This window comes from Drosophila tropicalis, unplaced genomic scaffold, assembly GCF_018151085.1.
Source record: "Drosophila tropicalis isolate 14030-0801.00 unplaced genomic scaffold, ASM1815108v1 contig_443, whole genome shotgun sequence".
Classification (NCBI taxonomy): domain Eukaryota; kingdom Metazoa; phylum Arthropoda; class Insecta; order Diptera; family Drosophilidae; genus Drosophila; species Drosophila tropicalis.
Window position 1 is genome coordinate 5,007,184 of NW_027172907.1, and position 11,767 is coordinate 5,018,950.

The window sequence follows — 11,767 nt, forward strand, 5'->3', positions numbered from 1 at the left end:
TTGTTGGATAAATAGTGTAATTAAAAATAAAGATGATTATCAGCAAAAAAAAAAATCAAATAGTAAAAATATTCATAAATATAAATGGTCTATTGCATGTATTATATGCAAAATGTGTGTCTTGAGTATTGGGGAATAATAAAATGCTATTCATTTAATATTTATCCAAATCTTTATATTTTTTTATTTAGTTTTTAAAAAACAACACATTTAAAAAAAAAAAACATTTGCCCAAGTGATAATTCATATTAATTTTAATATAATTTCCATCTTAACACACCTTGAATATGAATTTCATATGTACATCGATTCATCAAAAGGATTATTTGCTCACCATTACCTGTGCCAATTTGTTTGGCTAGTTGCATTTAGCTATAAATCATAAATAAATAAATAAATAAATATATTCAAACAGTTTGCTTGCATAATAAATAATTCTTAAACTTAATTAAATACTATAGCAAAAAAAAAAAAAAATATATATATATATATATATAAAAATTTTAGCTTTGTTTACAAACTGAAACTATTTTGTTCAGAAGGTAATGCTAAAAAAAAAACCCCAAATTAAATTTTATATGCTTGCAGAATTAGAGTAATAATTAATCCTTTTGCAACCAGTCAAGTCATTGCAAATAACACATTTATAATTTATAACTTAAGGAGAAGTTAGTCTATTTTAAAGCACAAGGATATATATATGTATATATATATTTTTCAAAGGATTATTTCCTTTCAACTTGTGTAGGACTTATACACATGAGCCCTTGCTCTTGATGGTCACACCTAAAAAAAAAAAAAAACAAAATAAAATGGTTTAGATTTAAGTTTTCTTAGGCCAGTTGACTATGTAGTATGTAGATTATACAAATGCATGCTACTCACTTATGTTTAAGCATGATGAATAGCACTCAAGTTGAGGTTCTCCAGTGTACATATAACCATCGGAGCCACAGACTATTTCGTCATTCTCATCATACACATTGGCGCAGATTTTCTCACAATAGCTTTCTGTGTCTTTTGCATTGCCATTCGATAATGATGATGAATCCTCATTGGGCCGCTGCAGAAATGCAAGTTGAAAGTACTGACAAAGAATAGTTCAATTATTTATCTAATGGATAATACCTGACTAATGTCCGCACTGTCCTCGGCATCAGCCTCATCGGTGTATTCCTTAATGGGCTTGGCTACCTCTGCAATGGTAGCATCACTTAATGTTGTTGGACGTGGGGTTGACGTTATGGTCGATGTTTCATAATAGAATTTTTGTCCTTGCGGTGAATGAGTATAGCTTGTTGAGGCACCACCACCGCTAATGGCATCCTTTTCGGTAAATTCAAATCTCAAAGGCTCTGGTGTATTCGTTTGATATCTATTGCGACGATCTTGATTGTAGGAGGCTGCTGTAACTGCTGCTGCTGCTGTCTGTGTTGAAGGTTTGCTGGCCAATGGTGTGGAAACCACATGTTTTACTGCCTTATTGCCATCTGATTTTACTACAAATACATCCTGACCTGTCTGATAGCTGCCACGAACTACGGCAGCATTTGATGATGGATTCGGATCTTGTTGATAGAATAGATCTTGAACTTGAATCGGTTTATTATATGTCGATGAGACACTATTGTCCAACTGAAGTCTCAGATTTGTTGCAGTGCCTGGAAAATGATGGGTTGGCCTTTGTTGTTCCAGACCATGAATAGTTTGCTGTTTCTGTGGTTGATAAAATTTTTGCTTTGTCTGCTCAGCATCCAATTGTTTATAGTGCTCCACGCTGTGGGTAACGGTTTGTTTTTGTTGTTGATATAGCTTTTGCTGATTTTGCTCAGCATCCAATTGTTTATAATTGGGTTCATGTTTTGGTAGGAAATATTCATTTGTACTCATGAAATGTAAATAATCCTGAGCTTCTTTAGAGACTGGAACTGAATTTGGTGGTGGTATTTGATGATGATGATGTTGTTGTTGTTGCTGCTGTTGTGGTGGATGTTGTTGTACATGTTGTTGTTGTTGTTGTTGCTGTTGATGATAATTTTTCGTCTGCAACAGACCATTCTCTTTCGATGCATTATCCGATTCCGATTCATGAACAGAATAACCAAAACTATCTGAACCCTTTTGTGTCTGCTTGGATGGAACTATACTGTAGCTATTGCCCTCGCCATAGAATTTAGGAACTTGTGTATACTGTGAGGCCTGCACAGGAATTGCATGCTGTTGGATTGGGGTATAATGTGGAGGTGCAGAACCTCCAACTGGAAACTGTTGATCCTTGTGTATAACATTGCCATTGAATTGTGGAGATGCCTTGAAATTCTGTATATACTGCTCAGATGGATATTTATAGACATTATTATGCTGCTGATGTTGATGTTGATTACTTTCGGGTCGAAAGAATTGATTTTTGGCCACATCCAATACTGGTGTATCCTTGGCATGGGCAAATCTTGTTAGCTTACTAAAATCATAATGATAACCATTTGCTTGATGCTGTAGCGGTGCTGTATTAAACTCTCGTCGCATAATATGTGGTCCAGCTCCTGGATTAGGGCCTGCTCCTGCTACTGCTCCTACTCCTTGTGGGGGTGGTGGAGGTCTCAAACCTGCCTCATGTCCGTATTCCTTGTGGGCAATTAAATGTGGCAATGGCGAATTGTCATTACGAGCGCGTAGCCCAGGCGGCAGGTGGACAGGATTCGGTCCGATTCTCGTTTTATGCTGGCCAAATTGATGAACTTTTGGCTCACCCAAAAGCTGCATTAACCGTGCCACACGATTCGTATCGACATCTTCATGCTCACATTGCACCTGATAGCGCGCATAACCAACTAGGAACATAACATTTAAAAGAATGGCACTTTTCAACATTTTCGTCGGGATTTTTCTAGTTTGAATTTATTGCGTGAAAATTATTTTTTTCTTTATTTATTTTTTATTTAATTTTTTTTGTTGCAGCACGCGTGTCTGAATTCCACGGCTGTCTTAAGCGATTTAACAGTCGGCCGTTCTGCCAAATTTCTTCGTGATTATAAACCAATATACAACAAAAAAAAAAACTTTGTATTTCTTTCAAATATACATGCATACAACTTTCGGCTAAGCTTCTTTTGTTTCGAACCGGTTGTGTTCAGTGCGGTTGATCTCTCTTTTTCTTTTTTATCATTATTTATAAACCAAATTGTCTCTAAAGAAAATGCCGCTACTTGCGATGTGAAGATGTGGAGCCCAAAAAGTGGCTTCTGGCGGCGTCTATATAGTCTCCTCACCCATGAGCACAAAAAGTAAATGCAATTCGCGGGGCTCGTTATTCAAAAAAAAACAAAACAACCGCTAATCGATTCGACCGCAACAGACAGACGAGCTCTGACTAGCTAGCCGAATGGCCGAAAAATAAAAAGTTAATCATTCCAATCTAATCATCACAGACTGATCACTTTCTTCTCTCTCTTTTTTTTTCTTCTGCTTGGCGTCTGCGTGAACGTTGTGGACGTTACTAAGTTTCCACTTGGAACACTTCTGAACCAGTCGCACTTTTTCTTGCCAACAGCAGCAGCCGCAATAGCCGCAATAGCATCTGTGGCAATGGCAGTGGCAGTGGCAGTGGCAGCCAATATCCCATTTATGTATTTGAACCGGTTTACAAAAATTTCACCAGCACAGTGTGTCAGCATGTTGGGGGTTTTGATCCCCCAACACTTATATGTATTTAGACGTATGTATGTACATATGTACATACCATCAGTAGTTAAAGATGCATCGCTATGTTAAAGATGCTGACAATCGGGGCTCGTTGGTTAGTCTGGACTAGTTTGTCTCTCTATCTCTCTTTCTCTTTCTCGCTCTTAACAGCTTACATACACATAGTCTGAGCCAATTTTAAGAATCAAACATTTTCAACTTTTAATAATCAAAATCATAATTGTGTTAACCCGATTTCAATATATTTAGACTTGTTTTATTGGTCAAAGAATGGTTATTACACTTGAACCCTTTGATTCTAGAATCTAGGTCTAGATTATTAATGTTTTATGCAAACTGATTTGAATAAGTCTAGTCAAAAATTGGTTGTTAAATGGCAAGATTATTAAAGATTAAAGATCTATAACCTGTTACTTCATTTGCATCAATGTATTCATTCTTCACATGACTTTGTTTTCATTTTCAAAATTAACAGTAATCACAGAGGAAAAATTATAACAACAAAATCGTGAAATTTAAAGGATTCACCGTTAGAGCAACTGCACAAGCCACTATTTGCATGAGTTTACTTACTCGTGAACTTGTTCACTTCCTTAAAAATGACAACCAGAACTAGTTCATCGCCTTGAGCCCTTTGATCTGATCCTAGTGCAAATGTATCTAATATTTTATACAAAAGTTGTTTAATGCGTGTTGTTTATTTTAGAGCGTACTTTTTTCTTTTTTTTTTTTAGATCTTTGCGAAATTTATTTTTCAAATGTGCGCTATAATTGCCATTAAAAAGAGGCTCTGTAAAAAGAAGTGCAAGTGCCGAGTTCAAAATTATTGAAAGCTGCAATCGAAAATGAGTTTTTCTAACCTTGTTAATGTGAAATCAAAAATCGCTACTCAAGCTCTTATAGAAAAGGAAAGTTTTGAGTTAAAAAAAAAAATGAGTTCTTAAACATCAGCAAAAAGAAAAACAAAAACAAAACAAAAACCTTGATGAAAACGATAGTGAAACTTATGTATCTTCGTTTTTTAGACTATGCGACTAATTTGACTGATTTTATGGAGATGCAGAAGATGGTGAATATAAATTAAAAAACAAAAATTTTTAAATGCCAGTCAATTGCTTAATTAATGTCATAAAGCTTATCTGCATAATTAATGATTTCTAACAGTTGATTGAAAAGGATCAATTTCAGTTCATAGAAAAGTATTTCCGTTAGGCAAGATTAGAGTGCCGAATATGAAAATACCCTGCAATGGAATGCACTGCAATTGGATGATACACTTAAACAATTTCCTAGCTCAGAAGGTGTTTAAAGCTGACGATTTTGAATATATAAATAGTTAATGCTTTCTGTTTAGTTATTTTTGATATTTTGTCAGTTTTACACGGTATTGATTAGAGGGTCTAAAATAATCTGATTGATTCGCCCCAATCACAAAGTTAACAGGCCTTATGTTTTAAAGTGAAATTTTTGGTTTTATTACATTCAGAAAAGTGGCCATAATGGGGACAACTTTCGCTGAGGTTTGTAACTTTTTTGTATTTGTTGTTGCTGTTGATATTATTATTTGATTTTGAAAAAGAACAAGCCCCGAAAGCAAACATTTCATTTATTCATTGTTATGTAAACTAAGCATCATTGATTTATATATGTATACATACATATGAGCTTTTCTTTGAATTTTTTTTTCTTCTGAATCATCACTTTATTGGACATTCTAGTCTTTATTGAATCTGAAACTAACAGAGTCAGATATGTGAGATGCAAAAGGTAAATAATTGCAAATGGATATACACAGAATAAAGTATATTTAAGTAAACAATTGGTTTGGACAAACGGTCTGTGTTTATTCTCGACGAAGTTCTATAAACAAGAGGATTAGCAAATTTTCCATTACTAATGCTTACATTACACTTTTAGATAAGCGTATGAAAAAAGACGCTTTTTGATCACCTTATGTACTTGTATGTACTTACCATTGATGTATTGTTATTGTAATCATAACTATAGGATATGGTTGTGAAGTATTAAACATAACTATATTTTAGAAGCACTGGCAACCATGGCCTTCGGTTTAGATGAAAACCGCATCCCAACACTAGCCTGGGATTCGAACCCGGATCCTCTTTGTTCAGTTGCCTTAATGACTTGGCCACTTAGACAACTTATCTACCGAGGACTGCCCATATATATTTCACACAGAATGAAAGGAAACTTATTGGTAACAAATTGGAAAACTATTTTTCAAATACTTTAGAAAATATTCCAATATTAAGAGAGTGTTTCGATAGATATGCCAAGTACAATATTTTTAAACCAATTTAATTGTATACAAAAAAGAACACCAAACAAATTTAGAGTTTTGTAATATTAATTGTATATTTATTTGGTGTGTGTGTGTTTTCGGTGTCATTTTGCAATAGTATATGTATTTGATATGATTCTATATATGTATACATAATTTCGACACAATTTTTGCTCCATTTTTGGGAAAGAGATCCGAAAAGTTAGTGCATTATAGTGATGTATTTATAATCAATTAGATTGATCAACTAGTCATACTTAATACGAGGACTTATATGCAGGTTTCATCGTTCTTAATCCAAAAATCTTCTTTAACTTTGTTCTCTGGACTACGATGATCATTTGAATTATTCTCCAGGACAATGACTATGTCAGTGGTGCTGACAACTGGGGAATCCGTATTCTATATGAATGGAGATATGATAAATATAAATTAAATTAATGTATGTATGTAAATAAATTGAATCTCTTATTCCATTAGTGGTTCGTTGTTTGGTTGTGTGGATGATGCTTAGTCAGTTTGTTGTTAAGTTATGTACTCGTCATTTTTCTTGACACTTTGGCAAACTTATGTAACAGTAGAACGAGAGAGAGAGAGAGTGAGGCAGAAGAAAGCATTTCCAATACCATAAAATATATATGTATATGTATACCTACTTACATATGTATGCGTGTATTCCTACTTTTCTGTAACGAGTCATTCACTTTGTGTATGAACAAAACAAAATGAATTGAATTTCGTTAGCAACAGTTCTTGGAGTCTACGACTTTCAGATATCCTGTACTTACTAACTAGAGTGTGATGTATTAGTTAGGTAATTACTTATTCTGAATTACAAAGGCGGAAAAAGAAGTGGCACAGTTATGTCTACTCATATATCTAGCTAGATTTTGACTTTTTCAAAATGTACCATACCTTTTCTGAGGTTTGCGAAACAAATTAATTCATAAATTTATAAATTTTATCATCTATCATGAATCTGTTTTAAATATGTGGACGGAGAATATATGTATATTTCCTAGGGGTTGAAGTGTTTAACTAGATTTAAATCGAACGAATCGACTTAACTCCTTTTAAAATTTTTATTCTTTAAATACGAACAGGACTATTTACAAATGGATGCCAAACCAAAGATGGATGGAAAAATATTTGAGATTTTTCCGACAGGGTTCTACATTTTTACAACTCATCCACCTGTTACATGCATTTAAAAGAGTGCAGATATACCCCATTTATACATTTACATACACGGTATAGGAAAAACAAATTTGAATTTCACTTATTTTCGCCTTTTCCTGTTTGTATGTTAGTATGCATTGTTGGTTGATTGTAAAGTATTTTCACTTCTAATTTACCAGCTAAAAGGGAAATCCAATAAGCCAAAAGACCTTGTGATTTAGTTAATACTGATTAATGCTGAGTATCTTATGTGAGTGAGTTCGTTTCGTTCTCTTTGAAGTAGCTTAAATATTTCCGTAAGAAATGGCAGATCCAGAGACTAAACATGTTGATCAGAAATAATTTCTAGAAATACTTTGTCCTCTCTAATGCACACTGATTGAACTTACATAAGTACATATGTATGTACATATGTATGTACCTATGTATGTACAAAACGAATGAAACAATTAATTGCAAGAACAGTTCGAAATGTGCTGTATCACGGATGTTCGGTTGAATACGCTTGAAGATATTGCCTGCCAACAGCTTAATCAATAAAATGCGTCAACGTCATGTAAACATTTGCTCTTAAGTATTTTACAGCTTGTTTCCCTTTTTCCACCTTTTTAATCCGCCACTTAAAGCCAAACAAAAAGAAAAAAAAGGAAAAGAAAAGGAAAGTTCAAAGCATTTGCAAATACCATTGAGAGTTGTTAGAAAATTTGCAGGTGAGAATTTAAGATATTTTCATACGCCATGTAAAGAGAGTACCTACATACATACATACAAATAGGTATATATGTATATACATTCAGGTATGGATTTTTCACGTTGAACTAAAATTTGCATATTTTTATTTATGTAAATGAGACTTTTGAGACTTTGTTAAATCAACAGAAACTTTAGTTTCACGTTCCGTATTCTTGGAAATCTGCAAAAATGATAAATTCAACAGGATAATAGTGAACTCTCCCCCTCTTTGATGGAAACATTTTCCATGTGTTTAATTTTTGAAGATTTCCATAAGGTAAATCTTAAGTATCGTTATTTAAGATGAATTGAGGGACCCTAAAGAAATTTGAATAGTTCTACTTACCTTTCTTGAGGGAAGACTATAAGTATTTTTAATGGACACCTTATTTGAAGTAATGGATTCAGTTTCCTTGCAATTGTTCAATTGACGACTTGATCGAATATGAACCTACAAAATATATAATAAATACATTTTATATAGACTTTATCGATTGCCAAATATACTAAATTGTATTCAACATTACAACACTTTGAAGTTCTATATGAAAGATCTTAGAAAATGTTTGGAAATCGTATCGAATGCATGTAATTGAGTATTTAATTAATTACTTACTGAATGCACTCGATCATAATTAATATGGGCACCCAAACTGGTGGCAATTGTCGTTTCTCGAAAACTTGAATGATCTCGCAGGAATCCATTGTTATAATATGCACCCATACGCCTTCCACAGAGGATTTCTTTGAATGCAACACGATATCGATGTGACATTACACTGTATACAATTGGATTTATAGTACTATGGAATAGACATAGATATACATTTGTTGGAAAATCTATTTTTTATGTTTAATACCATGAAACATAGTAAGCAAATCCTGCAATAGAAAAGAGCCATTCATTGATATCCTGAAAATTTGCATTATTCGTGGCATAAAGTATCCATAGCCTTTGCATATGAAATGGAAACCAGCAGACAAAAAATGTAATAACCACAGCGGCTAAGAAAAACAAAATGCAGAAGACAAAAAGTATATTATTTGATTTTATATGATAGATCTTACAATTAGATAGATATATTTACCCAACATTCGTATAACAGCTTTCTTTTTCATCTGAGAATTTCGAGATTCGCGATGGAGGGAACCATGCTGAACCCCTTGAGAGAGAAATCACAAAGGAATTTGAATTACACTGAAAGATTTTTATTTGTTGATCAATTGCTTACCCAATTTTTGTGTGGTTCTCGAACGGATCTTGAATCCCATGCGTCCATATAGCAATATGATTAGAAACATCGGAATGACAAAGAATATACAGAACGATGCTTCGAATAATGGAATTTCTTTGGTTATCTCTGGTGACATTGAGCAAAATGCGGATTCCATTATGGAAGTGTTATCTGGACATGGAGAAAGGTGTTTCACATTGTATTTAAAGATCGTCTGTTCCAGTATTGTCAGTATCAGTACCTGGCGGATAATATAAATACTGCATGTTCGAGTATATGCCAAATGGTATGGCACTTAGGAAACTTGCAATCCATAGCATCGTTATAATCCGCAAGGCTCGCTTAAAGCCAACCATTGTGTACAGGTGTAGAGGATGGCAAATGGCCAAAAATCGTTCCATAGAGAATGCCACTATCGTCAACACTGATACATATGTACATCTACAATGGAAAACTTCACTTACTATCAATGAAAATAATAATAAATCGAAATACTAACGCCTCGGATATAAATGCTCGTATCTTGCAAAATGGTAGACCAAAAAGATATGGATACTGATGCCAATACAAGAAAACTTCGGCTGGTAGACCTGCAGATAATATTTGAGTCATGGGAATGGTAAATTTGTTTCAAATACCAACCGAACAGCAGGTAGAGTAAATCAGAAACAGCCAGACTGAAGAGATAGTAATTAGTTGCCGTGTGCATTGTCGAGTGTCGGATTATCACTATGCACACAAGCAAATTACCTATGACTCCGGTTATGAAAATTCCACCAAATATGATGCTGATCTGGGAAAAAAATTTCAATTGCATGGTCAGTTATTCAAATCTTAAATGGAAATGAAATATTTATGTACAAAAATGATACGATAACAAAAGAATTGTCAAAGATGTTCACTTTCGTTCCTTTTTATGGGGAGATGGGTTAATCTCTTTGTTATGGGGAAAAGTTTGTTTTGGGTTTTCCTACCAGTCTAAATGTCCTTTGATTTTTGAGTGAAGTTCATTTCCTTGAAGATCGAAAATTATATAAATTTTTACAGAAGTAGCTGACTATTAAATTAATTTGACTTTCTGAATCTAGTCCTATGGCTCTTGACGTGAAAAGAGTTTAAACTGACAGCATTGGCAGGATCTTTTATACCACTAACTGTATGTAACTAGTCGATCCAATTATAGACCGTAATTTCGAAGAAGCTTTCATTTGAATATATATCATACCCATGGAGCTCTTCTTTCAGTTTGTAGCAAACGAAATCCATCTTTCTCACGCTCATGCCACTTGTGGGTATATGTATTTGTATATGTTTTTATTGTGAGTTATCTGGTTTATATTCACAAGAAGCGTATATACAAAAAGTTTCATTCAAAAGGCAAAGAAAGGAAAAAGGGATTCAAGCACTTAAGCCCTTACTTTAGTTTAGTTGTATATGAAACTGGTCAGCAAACAGACATTTTGGAACATTAAAGGGCCAAATTCTTAAGATTAAACAAATTCTTTACTCTTTGCCGACAAAATGCTGGTTGAGTTATCTCTGCAAACAAACAAAATGTTCTTCTTGGCCTAGACAATTGTCAAATATGGAAATGACTAAATTTGTTTCTAATAATATTGATATTTATGATAAGATATTCAGCATTAAGATAAAGGAGTAAATAGGATGCCCTAATCAGTTGTCTGAAGGTGTATGAAAATGAAAGTTAAAGTCGTGCAAAAATGTTTAATTCATATTAGAAGAAATTTGACATTTATTACATTGCCTTTGTCAATTAATACTGTCAAACTTTCCCCAGAGGGCATATAGAGCTGGAAATCTAGGTCATTTTGGCACATACATAGATGATAAGGCGCGGAGAGATAATCTGGTTGGCATGATAGTTCATTTAGAGCAAATCACTTTATCGTTAATCAAAACAATCTGCTATACATTTTAACGTCAACAAAGACAATGTGCAGTTGTATATATATTAAAGTTTACATACCAATATTGCCTTATAGAGTGGCAAGGTCTGTGGTCCAAGAATATATTCCGTATAGCCAGTTGTTGAACAATTATAATGGGCGCAGTCATCGAAATCCAGAATCTGTGATATGGTCGCATCGGATGTCGATTCGAATGTGATATTCATGTATAATGTTTCATTATGAATGATGCTATCGTTTGTCCATGATGCCATCATTCTGATATTTTTTCCCTTTTTGTCTTACACTTTACACAATCTAGAAGAATTTAAGTTATTTACTTAAATTACACATTCCTTTTGACACTATGCACTGCAATTATGCAAATTTAACTAAAACATTGATGTTTAATGCACATATTATTTGTAGTTTCATTTATTTTGTGGATAACCTGAAACGTTGGATCAGTTGTTATCGGATGCGGTTATGGCTAACTTAATTATACCGCAACTGAATCTTTGAGATGTCCGTAGATTACTGCGCAACGAAGCCAAAACCATATACAGATAAAAAAAAAAAAAGTATCAAATCAGTTCAGCTAATTTGCTAATGTACATATACTTACTCAGGTGTGTGTGTGTGTGTTGGATAGTATGTATGTATATGTATGTATATCCACCTACTATATGTTTGTATCTATGTACTCATAT

General features: G+C 33.6%; 2 protein-coding genes across 2 annotated transcripts; both read right to left on the reverse strand.

Moving 5' to 3' along the window:
* Positions 1–685: 685 nt before the first annotated feature.
* LOC137574175 (ataxin-2 homolog) lies at positions 686–2,785 on the reverse strand. Its single transcript, XM_068286333.1, has 3 exons — positions 1,129–2,785; positions 886–1,063; positions 686–786 (listed from the first exon to the last, which is right to left on the reverse strand). The coding sequence occupies exons 1-3, from the start codon at positions 2,761–2,763 to the stop codon at positions 752–754; spliced, it is 1,848 nt and encodes a 615-aa protein (XP_068142434.1). The 5' UTR covers positions 2,764–2,785; the 3' UTR covers positions 686–751.
* Positions 2,786–6,058: 3,273 nt separating this feature from the next.
* CapaR (Capability receptor) lies at positions 6,059–11,429 on the reverse strand. The gene is made up of 10 exons (XM_068286343.1): positions 11,138–11,429; positions 9,793–9,943; positions 9,650–9,740; positions 9,392–9,591; positions 9,148–9,321; positions 9,004–9,078; positions 8,776–8,920; positions 8,532–8,718; positions 8,262–8,366; positions 6,059–6,406 (listed from the first exon to the last, which is right to left on the reverse strand). The coding sequence occupies exons 1-10, from the start codon at positions 11,333–11,335 to the stop codon at positions 6,275–6,277; spliced, it is 1,458 nt and encodes a 485-aa protein (XP_068142444.1). The 5' UTR covers positions 11,336–11,429; the 3' UTR covers positions 6,059–6,274.
* Positions 11,430–11,767: the final 338 nt, after the last annotated feature.